Source organism: Drosophila suzukii, unplaced genomic scaffold (genome assembly GCF_043229965.1).
Source record: "Drosophila suzukii unplaced genomic scaffold, CBGP_Dsuzu_IsoJpt1.0 scf_24, whole genome shotgun sequence".
Taxonomy (NCBI): Eukaryota; Metazoa; Arthropoda; class Insecta; order Diptera; family Drosophilidae; genus Drosophila; species Drosophila suzukii.
The window spans coordinates 415,664-438,972 of NW_027255911.1; the positions used below are offsets into that span (position 1 = coordinate 415,664).

The window sequence follows — 23,309 nt, forward strand, 5'->3', positions numbered from 1 at the left end:
AGTAATATACGAGTCCGCTGCACCGCTCCCCCTGGAGAATGTATCATTTAAAAAAAGAGCAACTGACAATCGAGTAAAGACAAAACTATAAATTGATGCTAAACGCGTATTTTAACTAAAGCTAAAAAGATAACTGATCAATAATCAAAAGATACTGATTAAACTCTGCACTATATGTCCAGTGTGTCGAAAGGTATTAATATTTTATGTTTACCGAAGTTCTCTTCGTTGAGATTTAGATTTGAGGGGTTAAAGCAAGATAGTAAAAGATGATTGAAGATAGTTTGAAGATAATCTATTGAATTATTCCGAACAGAACGCTGTCTACAATAAACACTGTCTGCATTCCGGCTTTCTTCAAATCAAGAAAACTTCATACAAAAGCAAAAAAATAACAACTTCCTTCAACTTTGAGTGGTTATGACACCCTCGCAAGACAGGTCGTTTATTTTTCAAATCTCTCAGTTTTCGGAAAAATTTACTAAAAGTTGTGTTAGACTAACCGTGTGTTACTTGCTCGTGGCCAGTAGATCGACAAAAGTTCCTTACTGTTTTCCGCAAGCAATTTAAGGTCCAAAAAAAAATTCTATCAAAGTAGGTAAAAGACAGTCGATCTTTTACCGCCTGTTTTTAGCTCTCGTCAATAAGATCAACTAAAATTGTACTCCTCTAGCGCTCCAAAACATAAACAGATTACACGGTGAAAATCAACTGATTCGACATAACGGTATTAAGAAAATAAGGAAAATAAAGGAAATTCTGGAATCTATTTACGATGAGTCTTACCGAGTGCAAAAAGTTACACCCATTAAGGTCTACACTTTGGGCGCCACTAAATTTAATAATAATAATTAATTATAACTGTAACGTGCAACCTTATGTAGCAGAGTATTGAACAGAGATCTGTCATCGCAGGGCACGCTATAGTATCCGGCTCTAGCTTGTCGGCTTTCGGGGTGGAGGTCTTGCTAATCGAGATCTGGTACTTGTCTATTATTATTAATCAAGAAATTGAGCGTGTTTGCGACGACATACGAAATTAGATCGTAGACGATGGGGAGAAACCGGGAGAATGTAAGTTAATTCCAGTAGAGAGATAGATTCAACTAAGAAAAGGAAAAAGGAAAATTCGGTAAACGAGACGCCGATGTTGTTATGCCTGTGGCCCGCCCTACCTAAGATTACTGGATCCAAATGTTGATTCGCGTGATCCCTTTTGATACCTTTACGACCGCATCATCACCTGCAGAGACTAAGCGAAATAATTACTCCATGGTTTCGTTTAAATCCATTTTAGTAATACAAATTAAATTTCATGCCTATGTTGCCAGTGCGGGTTACTGCCCTTTTGACATTGGGCAAAGACATAAGGGAATACAATTGCAAATGTCAATAGCCGAAAGGAATAAGAAGAGGCTATGTATACTATCGATGTCTAATGACCCAAAAAAAGTCAATAGTTTGTTCTCCATAAACAGATATGATATAATCACCAGGTACGGATAGTATGAGGTAATCTTAAATTTTAACAAGGAAGAACGCTATAGTCGAGTACCTCGACTATCAGGCGTTACTCAGCTAAATAGGGATATGCAAGTAGCAAAGCGAGATTAAAATGCGCCACCTACCGGCGGTATACAGATTTAATCGTTATGGGCGTTAGAGTGGGCGTGGCAAATTTGGACCAATCGATAGGTATTGTCGAGACCAACACATTTTCAGTTAAAATTTTTTATCTAGCATAAAAATTGTGGGCGTCACAGGTTTTCGCGGTTTGTGGGTGTTACAGTGGGCGTGGCATATTCGCGTAACAAACTTGCGCTGCGTATAAGGCTACGGAATCTAAATCTGAAGTCCCAATTCACTAACTTTGATAGTTTCCGAGATATCCACGTTCATATTTACGATTTTTTGAAGTTTGTGGGCGGTTTATGGGCGTTAGGGTGGGCGTGGCAAACTTTTTTTTGGGTCAATCGATAGGTATTGATAAGAACATTACATTTCAGTTAAAATTTGTATTCTAGCATCAAAACTGTATGAGCCACAGTTTTGGGCGGTTTGTGGGCGTTAGAGTGGGCGTGGCACTCTACTGAAACAAACTTGCGCTGCGTAAGAAGCTTAGGAATCTGCACGCCAAATCTCAATAGCCTAGCTCCCATAGTTTCCGAGATCTCAGCGTTCATCCGGACAGACAGACGGACATGGCTAGATCGACTCGGCTAGTGATCCTGATCAAGAATATATATACTTTATGGGGTCGGAAACGCTTCCTTCTGCCTGTTACATACTTTCCGACGAATTTAGTATACCCTTTTACTCTACGAGTAACGGGTATAATAAGGGGTCTTAATATATATAAAACATAGAGAAATTTCATTGTTGATTCCATAGATAAGTTTTACTTAATGTTTTAAAAAGCTCTCACTCTACAAAGGAAATATCTTCCATTATTTGGTTCTAAATGTTGTTCTTATTTTCTCTCAGTGTATTCACAGCTTAATTTTATTTTTCTTACTAGTATTATTATTTATTTATTTATATTTTTTTTACCGTACTTCTACAAATGAATCGCGTTCGGCTTTAGGACGACAAATGTTTTACTAATGTTCATATAAATCTCTAATTTAATCAGCTTTTAGCTGGTGTGCATGTTCTCTTTTACTTTTGTTTGACCATTTTAATAAACATTGAATTCGAATGCCGAGTATAAATTAACGAAAACATATAAAACTTTGTAGTAACTCACTTTGTGTACTCTCCACGGCGAAAGATCGATCTCCCGAGCGGTGACTGTAAAAGAATAGCGACTCTGGTTCGCAAAGGGTTAAATAAATACAGAGCATTCATATGATTTAGTCAACCAACTATTTTCTTAATTAATAATTCCTAAATCTGAACCCGTTACATGATTATATTTTTATTCTTTCATTCGGTTCTACCTACGCCTATATTTTCGGTTCCAAAAATAATTTTATCTTACTTATTATTTAATTTAATTAAATTTTCAACTTTTCTCTCGGTGCGTCATTCTGTGCATATTTAGTGACTCTGACCGATCTAGCACTTATTCGGGGTGAGTTAAATGTAAAGGAAATTCTAACATTGTTCGAATTTATATGCCTTTACAGTAATTATGAAAAAACGAATCAATGAATAAATCGTTGAAGCGCGGCTGTTTACTATTTACTAGTGTATCGACGATGGACAAAAGTCAGCTGCGGATTTACTTTCTGGCTCTCCCTAACCCCGTTGGAAAATTTACAATGCGCACGTGATTGAGCCCTAAAATTCGCGTATTGGCCAATTTAAACACTGGCCGACTTGTCTGGAATCCTGAGGGACTACATATTCGTTCTGTACAAACTATCGAGCTAATGCTGGTCTCGGTTGTTGCCTATTTAATTGCTGCCGCTCAGTTAACTACCGAGGGAGAGCCGCTGAAGCGGTTACAAAAGAAGCGGCTTTTCCGTCCGCCAAGATTAGATGAACGCTGTGGAAACTCTAGGCCTTAGATCGCTATGGGAAACTGTTGGTGCTTGGTTGACTATTGAGGGTGCTCCAGTGGACGCGGTAGGCGACCGCGTGACTGCTAGCACGGCTGCCGGAGGGTGCTCCTGTGGACACGGTGGGCGACCGCGTGGCTCCAAACACGGCTACCAGGGGGTGCTCCCGTAGACACTGTGGGGATCCGTCGATCTCCCGGCGTCTTTTTGGGCGCGTCCCTCGATGCCCGTGCTACCCAGCACTTGCGGCAGCTGCGGATGAACAATGCGGCTCGCTAATCCACTAGGATTAAAGAAAATCTGCGAGACGAACGCCATCAGAAACCCGCTTAAGCTCGGTTATCATTTATCAGCTTACCTCGGCAACCGCAAATATAAATAAATATTAAACTCGATTTTCAGAACACTTGTTTGTATGTTTTTTGGACTTAGGGTGCCGCACTCGTGATCGCTTTGAAAGCTTTAAAAGAAAAGAACGTGTCCGGAATTCGGATGTGGGTCTGTTGGCCGCGGTGCAAAAGCCGAGCTTTGTATTGCGACTCTGTTGCAGCTGATTTATGCCAGCTGATCTAATACAGCTGCAGCTGAGGTCCACTAATTTGGCAACGCAGAGCTAAGTGAATATGTACCTATGTATTTATAGAGCCTACTTTAAGGTTGACTATATGTATATGTGCTCGCACAAACGCTTCAGGCGCTGCTACAAGATTTATAGGACTGTCAGTAACATAAATGATTCGATATTGCTTCAGTCTGACCTAGATAGTATCGGTAGTTGGTAATTCAAGAATAGTTTGCGTTTTAGGCCTTAACAAATGCCACATCGTTCGTTATGCGAATCACATCAATAACCACCCTCTCTCTGTTTTGAATGAAATTGTCGATCTGAGAGTATTATTTGATGACAAATTTCTGTTTAATGAGCACCTGAATTTTATATTACCAAAGGCTTATGCAATGTTCGGCTTTGTTAAGCGAAACACTTTATTATTCAAAGATCCGTATTCCAGATTGTCTGTATACTCTGCCTTTGTCCGTTCTAGGGTTGAATATGCTTCCTTTACTTGGAATCCCTCGGGAAGTGTCCAGATCAATAGGATTGAGAGGTTGCAGAAAAAGTTTTTGAAGTTTGCATTGCAATCCTTGGATTTTACTGAACCGGCTCCGCCCTATGATAGTCACCCTGCTTCACACTTGTTCCTTGAAGGACCGCCGTGCAACTGCTGGCCTTCTCTTTCTGAACGATCTGCTAATAGGAAATATTGATTGTCCTTGCCTGTTGGGATGCATCAATTTTAATGTTCCTGCCAGAAATCTCCGTACCATGGTTCCATTCCTGGACCGTGCTGTCAGGAATAATTATGCTCGCAATGAGCCACTACTTAGGGCTCTTAAATTGTTTAATTCTTTGCCTTCTAGCATTAGATTCAGCTGGGGGCCAATAAAGATACGCTAAGGCAAACCCTTAGGGAATATTTTTTTATTAATTTTCAATAACAGATTAAGGTAAGGTATCCATTGGCGATAAGTAAATAAATAAATAAATAAACTAGCAGTTTTTTCAAAAATCGTAAAACATAGTTTTCTATCTCCAATTTCCCCACCAATAAAGTCCCAAAACAGGTTCATAATACCCACAAACAAAGGGGACAAATGTTTTCATTTTGGAAAGTTCCCCGGTTCTTGTTTTTGGAGTAACTTTTAAACGAAACCTTGAATCTTAATAAATGAGGTATACACGATGCTTACTTTCATTAGAATAAAACTGGGCTAACAACGGCCCCAACAGCTCCAGTTTTCTGAATTTTCACTTGTACTCTTATACCGCTCTTTGTCCCAAACAAATAGAAATTATGTAGATCTATGTAGGTTTAAGTATTAGTGTATATATAGTAGTCGCACTCTCCTGGTGCGCTTCGTCACTATGTGGATCAAGCAATTGACCAACGACCATTCTAACGCCCTAAAACAGCCCACAAACATAAAAAAAATAGATTAAGCAAATAGATTCTAGAGATTTTTGCGCATCGCCATGCGCCCACTTAAGGCCATCAAGCCGACCAATACTGTGGCGCTAAAATTCAAATTTTTTAAAATTGCGCTTGTCCGAACCATTGTAAGTAATGATTTTACGCCCGTATCTAGCAAGAACATCGTCGATGACGTCACAACTAGTATATAAAAGCGAAAATGGTAAAATGTAAAAAGTATAACTGAACGTTCTTCCAATAACAAAAGAAATAACATTAATACCAGACTAGACTACTCACATCAATTCAAAAGCCCACAAAAGAAGAATCCCCATACAAAATTTGGTATATGAAACTTTCCGCCAGTAATTTTTGATTGTTATACCCGTTACTCGTAGAGTAAAAGGGTATACTAGATTCGTCGGAAAGTATGTAACAGGCAGAAGGAAGCGTTTCCGACCCCATAAAGTATATATATTCTTGATCAGGATCACTAGCCGAGTCGATCTAGCCATGTCCGTCTGTCCGTCTGTCCGGATGAACGCTGAGATCTCGGAAACTATGGGAGCTAGGCTATTGAGATTTGGCGTGCAGATTCCTGAGCTTCCTACGCAGCGCAAGTTTGTTTCAGTAGACTGCCACGCCCACTCTAACGCCCACAAACCGCCCAAAACTGTGGCCCCTACAGTTTTCATGCTAGATAGAAAATTTTAACTGAAATGTAATGTTCTCAACAATACCTATCGATTGACACAAAAAAAAGTTTGCCACGCCCACTTTAACGCCCACAAACCGCAAAACCCTGTGACGCCCACAATTTTCATGCTAGATAAAAAATTGTAACTGAAATGTATTGGTCTCGTCAATACCTATCGATTGATCCAAAAAAAATTTGCCACGCCCACTCTAACGCCCATAACGCTTAAATCTGTATACCGCCGGTAGGTGGAGCATTTTAATCTCGCTTTGCTGCTTGCATATCTCCATTTAGCTGAGTAACGGGTATCTGATAGTCGAGGTACTCGACTATAGCGTTCTCCCTTGTTTTGATTTGATTTGTTTGCCATATCCATCAAAACACGACCTTAATTTAGAGCAAAACTTACCAGCCTGGCGGGAACGGCGAATGTTTTTTGGCATACGTTGCACTGATACGGATCAGCTCCAGCAGCGACGTTGGCCAGGGGCTCAATGGTCGGACTCTTGGGGATGCCCACCGGCAGACCCGCTTCATTTAGCTCGATGACAGCCGATGTTACTGTCGCAACGACCGCCGTGCCCCCTCCGCCGTTCAGAGACAGATCGACATTCTTAGAGTGCGACTTGGTGTGCGAGGTGTGGGCCGACTTGCTGCCAAAGGTCATGCCGCACAGGTCGCACCTAAACTGCGGTTTGTTCGTGACCGGCTTGCGTACCTGCGGCACCATCGGAGATGCTGAAAACACGGCGGTCGGCTCTGTCTTAATCCGCTGAGAGGTTGGGGCTGCTGTTGGAGTCTTGGTAGTAATGCATTCATGTTGCTGCTGCTTTTGCTGCTGTTGGATGCCCAGTTGATAGCTGAAGAACTGGTGCTGCTCTTGGTGATGATGTTCCTGCAGCTGTAGCTGCAGTTGCCGCTGTTGTGGCGTCTGCAGCAGTTCAAATTGCTCTTGCTGGCCACCGGTTGATGACACTCCGACTCCCAAACTCGAAGTCGTCGACGTCAGCGGGGGCGGCACTTGAAGACAGAACTGCGTCTGATTAGATTGCTCCGTTTTTATGAGCAGCTGGTTAGCGGAATAGTAGACCATGTTAGTTGAAGCTGCAGATAGTAAGATGATTAAATTTCATTTTTTGATTGGTAACAGTGAACAATAAATAAAAGAATGTTTAAGGGGGGCACTCTATGAAATGGGTTCAAAAATTCGATTTTTATACCCGTTACTCGTAGAGTAAAAGGGTATACTAGATTCGTCGGAAAGTATGTAACAGGCAGAAGGAAGCGTTTCCGACCCCATAAAGTATATATATTCTTGATCAGGATCACCAGCCGAGTCGATCTAGCCATGTCCGTCTGTCCGTCTGTCTGTCCGTCCGGATGAACGCTGAGATCTCGGAAACTATAAGAGCTAGGCTTTTAAGATTTGGCGTGCAGATTCCTAAGCTTTTTACGCAGCGCAAGTTTTTTTCAGCAAAGTGCCACGCCCACTCTTACGCCCACAAACCGGCCAAAACTGTGGCTCCTACAGTTTTAATGCTAAATAAAAATTTTAACTGAAATGTATTGTTATCATCAATACCTATCGATTGACCTAACGCCCACAAACCGCCCAAGCCTGTGACGCCCACAATTTTCATGCTAGATAAAAATTTTAACTGAAATGTATTGGTCTCGTCAATACCTATCGATTGATCTAAAAAAAATGTGCCACGCCCACTCTAACGCCCATAACGCTTAAATCTGTCTACCGCCGGTAGGTGGCGCACTTTAAACCCTTTGCTGCTTGCATATCACCATTTCCCTTTGGTCCCTTTAGCTGAGTAACGGGTATCTGATAGTCGAGGTACTCGACTATAGCGTTCTTCCTTGTTTTAATTTGTTCTTATTAGCGTTTTAAACAGAGAAACTTCTTAAAATGTAACATTTATTTACAAATTTTTTAAAAGTTAAATTACAAAAACATTTTTTTTACATTTATAGTACACGGAAAATAAAATTCCAAAAAGTTCAAAAATGTTAAAACTAGTTTTGCGAAATACTTTCGGTTTGTAAAAGAACGGCCTATATACTCATAAACATGTTTTTCTAAATTTGCCCTAAATCCGACTTTTTGTCCGAATTTTTAGAAAATGGTTATATTGTATGCTTGTGCCTAACCGAAGTAGACACTTCTGGGTCACACCGCGGGGCAAGGGGGTAATGAGCACTTGTCGCTGGCACGGGGACGCTTTGATGGCAGGACGATCGCGTCGCGGCAATGGTAACGATGGTTACTGCGATGTCGGACCACAGGCGATGCTGGAGCTGCGCTGAGGGTGAGCTAACGTGGTTAGCTGCTAGTTGAGATAGTGTATTACGAGCCCTATTCCCAGATTTAGGAAGTAGAACCGCGGAGTTATGAGGTGTGTTGATAACTGATTTATTCTCCATTTGATACCTGCTTATATACTACTTGGAACACGGAAGATTAGTGTAATGTTTAGTATAATAAGCTATATTCTAAAGTAGGTCAGGGAATTATGATTATGGTAGCAGTTTGCGTAGTTGGCTCGGCTGACACTGCAAAATGTGCTGACTGCATTGGCGGGTCAGTGTGTCGTTGAGTTAGTGAGACATATAATATGCTGATCAGCAATTCTCATCTGCAGTGAGTGCTACTGAGCGCCTGGTTCTGTTCCCAACTTGGCAACTGCTTGATTTGTTGGGTGTGGTCATCTTTGGGTACGAACATTCTAGTTCTTGATTGGCGACATATATCTTCAGTCTCTTTTGTTTTATGATCGATCAATGCTACGTTCGTTAAATGAATCCCTTCTTCATCGAGTGAAATCCCATTTTGCCGTTGGCTTTCTATTATATCAAATTGATTATTATTCATCGGATTATTATCTTTCGTTGGCTCATAAGCAGCGTTCGGTTCTGCAAAATCACCTCTGTCTTCTACCAGAATAAGTAGACATCAGTCATCAGTAGTCATCTAGCTTTCATTGCGTTTAGACGTGCTTAAAATTTTCGCTATATTACTTCCCCGCTGTCCCGAGTGCAAAACCGATGTTACATTGGCCTAGCTTCGCGCTTCGGATGCTGTTCGCTGCTCTTCTTTGTGCCGTCGCGCCTATCATACTTTTTGCGTAGCCCTACCGGGCGATGTGCTCAAACTCTTATTAAATCCAAATATACTGTGGCAATGTGATAGCTGTGTGGTTGCGAATGATTCGCATTCTAAAATCGATGAATTCGATGATAAATTGAAAGCCCTGAAGCGCTTATACCAGGGCCTTCATAATAAATTCTTGGAGGCGTTCCCCCTAAAGATGTTGCATTGAATCAGAATGTAAATTCCAAGCCTCGTCTACCGAGACCTACCAACGTAGCTGCAGCTCCCCAGTCATATGCGGCTGCTGTTGCTACGGCTTCCGCGGTCGTTGACCCTTCTAATCATGCTCTGGATATTGAGAGAGGAAATTTCACACAAATTCGAAATAAGAGGAGAAGGAACAACAACAAGCCCAAGTCGGAAAGTTTGCAACTGATACAGAGCCGAATACTGTTTTAAAATATGTGTCCACCAAGCTTAAAGTTTGTAAATTTCAAGCTTGGTATCCCCGATCAGCTTTACGATACAGTCTTCAAAAACGATTTCTGGCCGAACTCAGTTAAGGTCAAAAGATTTATTCATAGAGAACGGGCCATTGTGGTAGGGGATGGAATCTTATCTAATTTGCCGGAGCCTGGTTAAACTTCATCGCCAACTCAGCCATCAAAAAACCCCTAGTGTTCGACGCCACTGGCGTCGATACTTTTGCGGGACATCGGCTGCAAGCCCTTCCTCATTTGTCGGAGTCGCTTTCGCAACAACATCGGCAGCTGCGTACCTTTCTCACTGCCCTCTCTTCATCTTCTGACTTTCTCCTAACGCACCATCGACAACATCAGCCGGAGCTTTTGTTGTCCACTTTGTGCGACATTCGCCGTCCGCTTGGCTCGGATTTCGGCGCGCTCCTCGGAGTTGCGCTCACATAATTTTCCGTTGCTCTCCTGATGCTTCATCAACAACATCAGCCGGAGCTTTTGTTGTTTGCTTTGCGCGACATTCGCTGTCCACCTAGTTCTAATATCGGCGCGCTCCTCGGAGTTGCGCTCTCATCATCTTGCGCCTCTCTCCCGTTGCACCATCAACAACATCAGCTGGAGCTTTTGTTGTCCGCTGTGCGCGACTTTCGTCGTCCGCCTGGCTATAATATCGGAGCGCTCCTCGGAGTTGCGCTCTCATCATCTTGCGCCTCTCTCCCGAAGTACCTAGTTAGTCGGCTGGATTCTCACTCTTCATCGCCTAATAGTTATGCGCTCTCCGTCTCAACCTTTCTGACGTTCGACTTTCTACAACAACTTTTATCGACACATTTGGCTGGATGGCGAGCCTCTCAGAGTGCTCTCTCTGAAGGTGCTCTCTGGAGATGCTTTCGCCATCAACAACAACAACAATGGACTGCGGCTGCTGTAGTACGTTCTCGCTCATTATTACCAGTAGTGGATTCACCTGCGTGCAGTTATATTTTGAATGCTAATGTTGACTGCCCACCTAATATTTGGAGCGCCGATCACCAGCCTATTCGTATCCGTACCACTACTTTACTGAAGAATCTTACAAATAATTTTATTAATTATGATAAAATCCCAGCGATGAGCTTCTTAGTATGGGATTAGTCCAGATTAACCAAGTATTTAATAACTTATATAAGCTTCTAGATCTAATTTTTGTACACCCTGATTTATGCCTTACTTTATGTTGCAGTGATAATCCTCTAGTTGCGTGTGATGCTCATCACAAGCCCCTATTAATCTTAATTACTTGTTATATTTTCTCACCAAATAGTTCTCGCTTGCCTCTTACCTATATTAATTCTAGCAGTTTAGATTCTATCTGTAGTGATATTTCTAATATCAGAAGTTTTTATATCTTTTCTCACTACTATTATAGGCAGATACGCTAAAACTAGAGTTCAAAGTTCTTATAGACTACCATGGTACAAAAAAAGACTACAAAAATACAAAAATCTCCGAAATAAATTCTATAAGCGCTACATAGAAAGCGGTGATGCTGCTGACTTTGATCGGTACAAACAACATAAGCGTGAGTTTGAGTTCCTCAATAAATTCCTATACAGCCAATATATTGCTGATATAGAGTGTAAACTAACTACCAATCCTAAAGCATTCTGGCACTTTGTCAATTCTAAACGAACAACCTCCTACTTTCCTTCCCATATGTCATATGAAAGTCTTTCAGCTTCTACAGATACGGGGGTCGCTAATCTGTTTGCTAAGTACTTTGCATCTAACTTTGAACCGAGCTCGCTGTGGAATGACGATGATTCACTCAGTGCCATTGCCACGATGCTAAATATTGGGTGCTTAGATGTTACTGATTTGGACTGTAATATGGCGGCTGAGAGTTTTAACGACTCAGGAAAATTAGACTGCGATGGCCTTTCTCCATTTATTTTGAAAAACTGTATAAATGTTCTTTGTGAGCCCCTAAAAATGATATTCAACAAGTCTCTTTCCACTGGCGTATTTGCGCATAGATGGAAACTTGCCACAGTTTCTCCTATATTCAAGTCTGGTTACAAAAACATTGTTTCAAATTATAGGCCAATTGCAAAGCTAAGTAATGTCTCAAAAATGTTTGAACGAATTGTAGCTAAGCAGCTAACTTTTCTTGCTGGTCGGATCATCAGTCCTAACCAACATGGTTTTTTGCATCCACTCGTTCATCAGTCATCTTCAAGCTGATGTAGTCTACACCGACTTCGCCAAAGCATTTGACAAAGTCTCCCATAATGCTCTATTGGCAAAATTGCAGAAATTTGGACTTCATTCATCAATTAAATTGGTTTAAATCTTATTTAGATGGGCGGATTTATTGAGTAGAGTGCAATGGTGTTTTCTCAAGCCCGTATGTGGCTACTTCTGGCCTTCCTCAGGGAAGTGCATTGGGTCCGTTTCTATTCATCATCTTCATTAATGATTTAAGCTATTGCATAACAAATTCTGAATTCCTGTTGTTTGCGGACGATCTTAAAATATTTAGGTCTGTGAATTCAATCTCCGATAGTGAACTTCTTCAAAATGACCTAGAAAAGGTGGGAAATTGGTGTTCTCGTAACAAGTTGCCTCTGAACGTGTCAAAATGTTTCTACGTTAGGCACAGCAAACGATTAATTAATGTCCTTAGCTCGTATTCCATTAGTTCCCATGTTCTTTCCTTAAGAAATGAATAACTGGACCTAGGAGTTATGTTTGATACCAAATTTACTTTCATTGACCACATAAATTACATAATTCCAAAGGTATACGCTATGTATGGTTTTGTAAAACGAAATTCCACGCAATTTAAAGATCCGTACACGAAACTAAGCCTATTTTCTTCGTTCATTAGGTCCAGATTGGAGTATGCTTCGTTTGTCTGGAGTCCGACTGGTACTACACACATTAATCGTATTGAGCGTGTTCCTATCTTTCGCCCTTCTTTCTCTAAACTTTAATGACCCGGTTCCCTCTTACTCTGCGAAATGTCGTCTTGTGCACCTTTCTTCCCTACAAGATCGTAGAACAACTAGCGCACTAGTTTTTATTTGTGACCTGCTGTCCTCCAAAATAGACTGCCCTGCATTGCTGAGTAGCATAGGCTTTTTCGTACCTGGTAGGTCTTTAAGGTCATTTGAACCTTTTTTTTATTCCGGCCTATAGAGCTAACTATGCTTTTAATGAGCCTTGTTCTACTGGAACAAACTTCCATCTCACATGCGGCTGGACCCATGCTCCCCCAGGGAATTAATTAAGAAAACCCTTTACAATTACTTTTCGTCCCTTAGTATTTAGTTTAGTAACAGACATGTAGCCAGTTTAGGTACCAACTGTTGGCGAAATAAATAAATAAATAAGGTTGATTTCCGTATCAGATGAGGTTTCTTTATCGAGAAAACCAGGGATTACATAACCAACCTTGTGCCTTGGGCCAACGGTCTATTAGGTCCTAGTTCAAGAAGTTATTACACGAGAAAATACTTCAACCCCTAAGGTTAGGTCAATGGGTCCTGGATGCCGAAAGTCAGGATCTGCTAACGGCAGTCTCTTAAGATCGGTTGCAATCGGTACTGACGGTTGGTCTGTAATGACTGTGGGCATAATAAATACCTCTAATAATGTTTCAAGCCTTGATGTACATGATGAGAGCTTTAGGTTTGATCTGATTGCTGTTGATATTTTCCCTTCGATTCCAGATATTTCAATCGGTGACATTTCCTTAAGAGATAGCAGATCTGCCATCCTCCTTGAGATAAGATTCACCTGTGATCCACCATCTATTACAGGGCGACATTTTTGTAGGTGACCCGTTGGCCCTTGTAATGATACCTTGGCGGTCGTGAGTAGAGTATATCCTCTAGGGTTGTCGTAGCCTGCAATGGTTACTGCGTCGGCCACTGGATTGCTAGTCGGTCCTTGGTGTAACAGTGAATGATGCCGTTGCTGGCAGACTCGACAAGTGGTAGGTGATCCACAGTTTTCAACCTTATGAGCTGTAGACAAACCATTTGTGCATGCTCCTACTTGAATAATGGCTTGGCGCCGTGCCTTGGGGTCCATTTGGTGGTCGCGGCTACATGCTCTAAGATTATGTTGTCCTAGGTGACTAATATTACACCTCTCTTCGTTGTGAACTGACTGATGGCGGAGTGTTGCTTTAGGTTGAGCGCTTATCGTCTCCAGCATGCAAGCGCGCCGCTCCGTAAACGTCAGTACACTCCTTAACTCCTTAGAGCAGCTAGAGACTGCTAGTCTAGTTTTCTTCTGATAAAAAACACAGGTTCGGATCCCAGGATTTTGTGCTGACATCAAGGTTTTTAAGAGTACTCATTGAGTTTTTTATAGTGTCATGTAAGGCCCTTAGTTGGCTTGTAGTCAATAATTTTTGCTATGGCGGCGAATTCTAGTATTTTTCCTTTCTGGTACCTGGCCTTCAAACGCAACCAGCCACCCTGTGAGAAGGCTGTGTCTGTCAAAACGTTCCTCGCTTCACGACGAAGCGAACTCTGTAGAATATGTAGTTTTTGACTGGCCGAATAAGGTTTATTATGTAACATGGCCAGTCTAGATACTCGCCGTGGAACTCCGGAATGCTAATTGGCGGAAGTGCCAAGCTTAGGCTCATTGGCGCATCGTTTTCTCGAAGCAGGTTCATTTCGTGTTCCTCGTATAATGTGTGCCAGGGCTGCGTCCCCAGGTGTGCTGTCTAATTCGTCTTGGGCTTGCCGCAGTAACGCCCAATGGAGGTGCCTTTGTAGGGCTGGGGTGATGGTTGGGGCGATCGAGGCTAATGTTAATCATGACTGCAATTCGTTGCATCTTCTCTTAAACTGTCGGATCACCGTGTCAATTGCGGAATATCCTTTGACTTGATCTCTTGATGTGATCTTGATGTTGGCTGAAGTTCGTCTCGGGACCTTCGGAAGCCCGCTTCCAGTCGGCAGGTTCTCCAGAAAGACATTCTGATATTTTTCGACCAGCTCCTTAAGTGCTACTACTCGTGACGAGTACCTCACTTCCAGTGGGTAGTGCCGCTTTCTGGACTTCTTCATCTAGGTCGCAAAACTGCTGCCAGAGATCGTTTAACTGATTTAGCTTACCGGAATAATAGCTGTCTCGGTGGCTTCGGTCGGCAGAATCCATGCCATAATTCTTAATGAGCTGTTGGATTTTCCCTTGCAGCTCTAAAGTAGTATTAAAGTAGTAGTAGTAAAGTATTCTAAAGTAGGTCAGGGAATTATGATTATGGTAGCAGTTTGCGTAGTTGGCTCGGCTGACACTGCAAAATTTGCTGACTGCATTGGCGGGTCAGTGAGCCGTTGAGTCGGTGACACGGTGAGTTAGTGAGACATATAATATGCTGATCAGCAATTCTCATCTGCAGTGAGTGCTACTGAGCGCTTGATTTGTTGAGTGCGCCTGATTTGTTGGGTGTGGACATGTTATATCTTTGGGTACGAACATTGTATATTTAAGGTGAGTTTTAAAGATTTTGTTGCTACTACGTTGGATTGTCCAAAATGTAAGGTGCATTTCCACAAAAAAAAGTTTAAAGCTTTTTAGAATTAAGACAATTTTTTATCCAAATATATATATATTGTTGATCAGGGTCGGGATCTTTATCAGGCAGAATGCCACACCTACTTTTACATACACAAGCCACCCAAAACTATGCCGCTCATAGTTTTCATGCTAGAATAAAAATTCTAGCTGAAATGAATTGCTTTCGTCAATACCTATCGATTGACACTAAAAAAAGTTTGGCACACCTATTCTAACGCCCATTACGCTTAAATCTATTTGTATACCTACACTCAAGGAATGATTTTTCTGAAATAACATAATAAATTATAAAATACAGAAAAAATTAATGAACTGTAGAAAAATTCACCTAATTTTCTTAAATATAGAAACGGGTTTTTCCATAAATGTATGGTTTTATTATTCAAGTCGCTTTTGATTTTAGAAAAAAAAGACTAAGCTTTTGTAAATCTACATAGGACACAACAATTTTTACATTGCACACTTGGCCAACCAATCCGATTTTTGGCCAAAGTGTTTTTTAAAGAAAACTACCGAATGAATTATAGGGAGCCTTTTATACTAATTTCTGCCAAAGTTTCAAGAAATTTAGGCATGTAGTTTTCTTTTGCCACATTTTGAAAGTTAAAAATTCGTCTAATAATGAAGGGAAAAAATATTAGAAATCAGAGATGGTTATATAGTTGTTTGACTTTTACACGAAAATTTTAGCAGTACCATAGAAAAAATTTTAAGTGCCCTTTTCTTAGGGAGATGTACCTTACCGGAAAACCAAGGTCGCCTTCAAGGCGTATTTCGTCGTTTTTTTTTTGTAAACTGTTGGAGGCTGGAGGCGACACACCGCGGAGACTGCTTCGAAGAAGCCAATCTGGCACGCATAATTTAATTTACATTTAATATATGAATATGTAAAATCTGCGTGCGTTCGTATTCCTTTGAAAGTGATGGGAATAATCGCGATAATCTGAGAAACATCGATGGCGGTCACCGGGGCCCAACCATCGATATTATCGATAGTACCATCGATTTTATGCAGCTCTATTCGACATTTGCTTTTTGGAACTCAAAGCGAGCACACCATTGCTAACTATACAAAAGCGGAAATTGTGGATTTAGTAGTTGCAAGTTTTATTGCATCTTAAGCTGGAATTTCGGATGACAATTGTAATAAATCCTCTATAAATTAAAAATTATTTTAATAGCCATTAACTAAAAACATAATAAAATGAACAAAAATTTAAAAAATATGCTTTACAAACGGTAATTTTACAAAAATGATTAAATAAACCATACCAGAAAATGTGATTGCATATCAACGACATGTTCTAAAGATCAGTGGACTTTTCAGTCCCTGTTATATCGTCATTACGTTTAAAAATTAGCAAGATACGACAGCAGCACTTTTTAAAAGACGCATTGTTTGCGTTAAGCGCAAATAAAAATTTATACGTAAGCGACTCAGACTATTTCCGTTTTAATATCGTTTGCGTGCTGGGATCACTTTTTTGTTCTCAAATGTTGTGAACGTCGCGTTTACCGTACATGTGGGATTTCAAGTGATTGGTACAGAAAGGTACGCTTAAAACTGTATGGAACTCGGCCGTTCCTTTCGAAATCTTTATAGTTTATATGCGGAAACTATTAAACAGAGAATTACAGTGCTGAGACGAAAAGTCTTACGGAGCGCTTTAGGAAGGAATTGGACTTTCAAATGCGTTTTTCTTGAAATCATTTATTTAATGGCTGCTTATGAAAAATTCACAAAAAACATTAAAAGCACGCACGATTAAGTATACCTAAAGGTATGCTCCATTTCTTGTATTTTCTCGGATAAGTCAAAAATATTTAAAAAAAATTAGCATACTTTTGTCATTACTTCAGCATATGGCAACTAACAATACAAAAATTAAAAAGCGTTTTCTGGCTTTTTATACCCGTTACTCGTAGAGTGAAAGGGTATATTAGATTCGTCGGAAAGTATGTAACAGGCAGAAGGAAGCGTTTCCGACCCCATAAAGTATATATATTCTTGATCAGGATCACTAGCCGAGTCGATCTAGCCATGTCCGTCTGTCCGTATGAACGCTGAGATCTCGGAAACTATGAGAGTTACAATACTGGGATTAGGCACGCAGATTCCTGAGATTCCTGCGCAGCGCAAGTTTGTTTCAGTAGAGTGCCACGCCCACTCTAACGCCCACAAACCGCCCAAAACTGTGGCTCCTACAGTTTTGATGCTAGAATAAAAATTTTAACTGAAATGTAATGGAAATTGAAGCCGTTTCTTAATTGTGTTCTGTATTCGTGCTTTGAAGCTATTTTGATGTCTTAGAAATGTGAAAAATAGTGATATTAAGAAAGGGGTTATGTTAAGGGGTTGTCTTAAGCCTAACAAAAATTTAATTAAATTATATATTTTTATACCCGTTACTCGTAGAGTGAAAGGGTATACTAGATTCGTCGAAAAGTATGTAACAGGCAGAAGGAAGCGTTTCCGACCCCATAAAGTATGTATATTCTTGATCAGGATCAGTAGCCGAGTCGATCTAGCCATGTCCGTCTGTCGCTGAGATCTCGGAAACTATAAAAGCTAGGCATGAATTTTAACTGAAATGTATTGGTCTCGTCAATACCTATCGATTGATCCAAAAAGAAATTTGCCACGCCCACTCTAACGCCCACAAACCGCGAAAACCTGTGACGCCCAAAATTTGTATGCTAGATAAAAAATTTTAACTGAAATGTATTGGTCTCGACAATACCAATCGATTGGTCCAAAAAAAAATTTGCCACGCCCACTCTAACGCCCATAACGTTTAAATCTGTATACCGCCGGTAGGTGGCGCATTTTAATCTCGCTTTGCTGCTTGCATATCTCCATTTAGCTGAGTAACGGGTATCTGATAGTCGAGGTACTCGACTGTAGCGTTCTTCCTTGTTTTTTTTAATAAGAAACTGAAAAGTGCGTAAAATTTGTTGATTTGGGATTGGATGTTCTATTTTATATAAAAACCCAATACATTTTTTTTAAGATTATATAAAACTTTAATATTTTAAGAAAATAGTGCCAAAAACAGCGTCTTTCTAAATATCCTAGGAAAGAAATTATTTGCCAGAAAATTAACTTTCTGTCCATTGTGCATTGTAGCAATATAGAGTTTCTAAAAAACAGAATAAAGTTTTTTAGTCTAGACATTTTGTTTAACACTCACAAACAAAAATCTAGCTGAATTTTTAATAATTGCCATTTGTATGATATTGTTCTTCTAATCGTAAAAATAGCCCTTAGTGGCAGTGTAGCGTTCAAAAACATGCGCATTAAACATATGTTATGATGGCTTATAGCCGCGTGTGGGTTCAGTCCATTATTTATTGCGTCTTTCTTTTTTTCCAGCTCGTAAATATTTTATTTTTGATAAACATTTTGATTACATTTGAAACATTAAATCATCATTGTAACAATATTTATCCATAGAACAATATATATCTCGGAAACTATAAAAGTAAGAATGTTGGGACGTGGCAATTTTTTTTTTGGATCAATCGATAGATATTAACAAGACAAATACATACAACCCATTTACATTAAAATTGTGGGCACCACAGATTTGGGCGGTTTGTGGGCGTTAAAGTGGGCGTGGCATCTTTGCGTAACAAACTTGCACTGCCTACAAGGCTACGGAATCTAAATCTGAAATCCCAATTCTCTATCTTTTATAGTTTCTGAGCAATCCGTGTTCATACCTACGATTTTTTGAAGTTTGTGGGCGGTTTGTGGGCGTTCAAGTGGGCGTGGCAAACTTTTTTTTGGGATAATCGATAGGTATTGATGAGAACAATACATTTCAGTTAAAATTTTTATTCTAGTATCAAAACTGTAGGAGCCACAGTTTTGGGCGGTTTGTGGGCGTTAAAGTGGGCGTGGAACATTGCTGAAACAAAATTGCGCTGCAAGCCAAATCTCAATAGCCTAGTCATGTCCGTCTGACCGAGCAGCATCCGTTAAACACTATTTTAAATTTTCTGTGTTGGGGAACGTAAAAATTTGGTGCAAGTTGTTATGCATAACGTCAGTTTCCTTGCTAAAAGTATATGAAAATGATTTCCTCGTAACTGCAATCGCATACTTTTTAGCTTGCCTAGCAGTAATAGCAAGGAATCTGACGTTATGCATAACAACTTGCACCGAATTCTTACGATCCCCAACACTTTAAATTTAAAATAGTGTTTAACGGTGGCTCATCCCGAATACTGAACTTGGGTATATACGTTTAAAATGAATCTTTGATGGCCGAACTCGGTTTATCAAAACTCGAGTTAGAAAATAAAAAAGTGCGAAAAACGTTTTTAACACTTTAAAAAAATGGTACTATAAAAAAAATTTTAAGTGCCCTTTTCTTAATCGGGGAGATGTACCTTACCGGAAAGCAAAGGTTTCCTTGAAGGCGTACTTTATCGGTTTTTTTTAAACTGGTGTAATCAATATTTTGCAATTTTTTTATTGAAAGCGTTTTAAATAATTTTACTAATCCAGTTATAATGGAAATTGAAGCCGTTTGTTAATTGTGTTCTGTATTCGTGCTTTGAAGCTATTTTGATGTCTTAGAAATGTGAAAAAATAGTGATATTAAGAAAGGGGTTATGTTAAGGGGTTGTCTTAAGCCTAACAAAAATTTAATTAAATTATATATTTTTATACCCGTTACTCGTAGAGTGAAAGGGTATACTAGATTCGTCGAAAAGTATGTAACAGGCAGAAGGAAGCGTTTCCGACCCCATAAAGTATGTATATTCTTGATCAGGATCAGTAGCCGAGTCGATCTAGCCATGTCCGTCTGTCGCTGAGATCTCGGAAACTATAAAAGCTAGGCTATTGAGACTTGGCATGCAGATTCCTGAGCCTTGTACGCAGCGCAAGTTTGTTGTGCCACGCCCACTCTAACGCCCACAAGCCGCCCAAAACTGTAGCTCCTACAGTATAAAAAATAAAAATTTTAACTGAAATGTTTTGTTCTCATAAATACCTATCGATTGACCTAAAAAAAGTTTGCCACGCCCACTTTAACGCCCAAAAACTCCAAAAAATCTTAAGTATGAACGTCGATATCTCGGAAACTATCAAAGATAGAGAATTTGGATCTCAGATTTAGATTCCGTAGCCTTGCAGCGCAAGTTTGTTACGCGAGTATGCCCCGCCCACTCTAACGCCCACAATCCGCCCAAACCTGTGACGCCCACAATTTTCATGCTAGATAACAAATTTTAACTGAAATGTATTGGTCTCGACAACACCTATCGATTGATCAAAAAAAAAACACTCTAACACCCATAACGCTTTAAACTGTCTACCGCCGGTAGGTGGCGCATTTCAATCTCGCTTTGCTGCTTGCATATTTCCATTTCCCTTTGGTCCCTTTAGCTGAGTAACGGGTATCTGATAGTAGAGGTACTCGACGATAGCGTTCTTCCTTGTTTAAAACATAACTTTTGACGTTTTACTTACTCGCCGAGAGCAGTTTAGCATATACAGAGGTCTGAGTATGATTTGCTTGAGGAAAAGTTTAAACACTAAGAAAACTTATACAAAGCCATATTTAAAAAATTTAAAACTTCGTGGACTTGAGTACATAGAGTGAAAGACCGATTTCTCATAGCGAATCCGGCTTGGCCGGATAAAGTCATACCATTTGTTTGCGGTGTCAGAAGAGGAAATTCTTTGACTGTGCTAGCTTTGGCTACTCAATCTAAACTTAGAGATAAAGGTATATATACCTTTATATATATAAGTTAGAGCTAAAGGTATACATACCTATATATACCTATGTATACCTTTAGCTTATTGAGTAGCAAAAGCTCGCTTCGAAAAATCTAGATCTTGAGAGAACAAAATTCTTTGACTGTACTGACTTTTGTTACTCAATCTAAACTTAGAGCTAAAGGTATATATAAATATATAGGTAAGTCGAAGTCGAAGTCTAAGCTTAGATCTGCTCAGGAATCTGCACGCCAAATCTCAATAGCCTAGCTTTAATAGTTTCCGAGATCTCAGCGTTCATCCGGACAGAGAGAGATATGGACATGGCTAGATCGACTTGGCTAGTGATCCTGATCAAGAATATATATACTGTATTGGGTCGGAAACTCTTCCTTCTGCCTGTTACATACTTTCCGACGAAACTATTATACCCTTTTACTCTACGGGTGTAATAATAACAAGAAAAGAATGTTTTGATTTTTATTTAATATGAACTGTTTTAATTCTGGAAAAACCCATGGAGGTCCCACGTCAAAATTTGTAGGGCTTAACAAGGATTATGTACAGAACATTATACTAATTTTTTATAAAAATTAAAAATGCAGATTTGCAGAAAACCGCGATTGAATTTTTTTTTAAGTTTGAACTATAAGTTGCTTGGAAACTGTTATGGGAGTTACTTTTTTCTGAAAGGTTGGCAAAAATAATAATTAGGGAGTATTTTTTTTTTCACCATGTAATTTAAAGTTATACATAATCTTAACAAAAAGGCATCGATATATCTTCGCTTCTGTCAAATGGATAAATTTTTTTATTTTTTTTTTAAATCTTATATAAATGGTATAATATCGTGATAAAAATATGAAACCGTTTTGAGACCATAAAGAAAATCTCGATACGTTTCACAAAGAACTTATATAGGTATAACCTGAATATTATATCAAGTTATATACTTAATCTCACGGGTTTGTTGTTGAAAATATGCAATATTTTCACGTTTATTTCTTATTTTAGACACGTTTCATATGGAAAACATTAAAGTTTGTCTAGTATTCATATCAATTGGATAAGGAGACTCATATCAAAATTTGTAATTTATATGTTTTTTTTTATCATATTGATATGAGTTCGTATTATTTTGATATGAAACAAGGAAAAACGCTATTGTAGAGTACCTCGACAATCAGATACCCGTTACTCAGCTAAAGGGACCAAAGGGAAATGGAGATATGCAAACAGCAAAGCGAGATTAAATTTTGTGCCACCTACCAGCGATCTCAATATATGGTTATGTGGGCGGTAGACAGATTTAAGTTGTACGGGCGTTAGAGTGGGCGTGGCAAACTTTTTTTGGGTCAATCAATAGGTATTGAGAGACTTATACATATCAATTAAAACTTTTTTTTTCAGGCGGCGCAGGCTTTGGCGGTGGTAGGTAAGTCAATAGGTATTGGTAAGAACAATACATTTCAGTTAAAATTTTTATTCTTGCATCAAAACTGTAGGAACTACAATTTTGGGCCGTTTGTGGGCGTTAGAGTGGCACCCTGCTGAAACAAACTTGTGCTGCGCAAGAAACTCAGGAAACGTCATGCCAAATCCCAATAGCCTAGCTCTTATAGTTTGCGAGATCTCACCGTTCATACGGACATGGCTAGATCCATTCGGCTAGTGGTCCTGATCAAGAATGTATACACTTTGTGGGGTCGGAAACGCTTCGTTCTGCCTGTTACATACTTTCCGACGAATCTAGTATACCCTTTTACTCTACGAGTAACGGTCATAATAATCATAGAAATTGGAACACTCGTAAAGGCATTATAGGGTGGGAATAATGGGGAAAACCCACCCCTTGAACTTATTCTACGCACTTTGTTTTACATTCAGTCTAAGTTTTCAAAAAAAATATAGAGTAAGAGAAATATTTGGGAGATAATATTAAGCTCTAGGGTGTCTTTCACCTTCTAACTCAGTCTTGTTATTATGATAGAACGAACCCCACACCTTGCCCATAAACGAAAATTGCGTATACCGAAACAAAATGGCGTCGCGAAAAACTTATTTTGTCTGAACTTTTTCGGAAAGAAATGTTCGCCACAATCTTAGTTACCTTTTTCCGTCGACGTTCTCATGGCATTCCTTGGAGTTTTGGATATATCAAGCAACTCAGTGTCCGATTTTTTAAGAACATCTTTAATCCAAATTTGTTTGGTGGCCCAGGTTGTTGAATCATTCTTGATTTCATTCAT

General features: G+C 39.7%; 1 protein-coding gene across 2 annotated transcripts in view; it reads right to left on the minus strand.

The window, feature by feature from the left end:
- Nucleotides 1–7,274, minus strand: part of Kr-h1 (Kruppel homolog 1) — a 35,656-nt gene extending 28,382 nt beyond the window's left edge. For both annotated transcript variants that reach the window (XM_065868774.2, XM_036821430.3), the window contains exon 1: nucleotides 6,580–7,274. In XM_065868774.2, coding sequence (XP_065724846.2) covers nucleotides 6,580–7,263 — 684 coding nt within the window. In that variant the 5' untranslated portion in view covers nucleotides 7,264–7,274. The remainder of the gene's footprint in view (nucleotides 1–6,579) is intronic.
- Nucleotides 7,275–23,309: the final 16,035 nt, after the last annotated feature.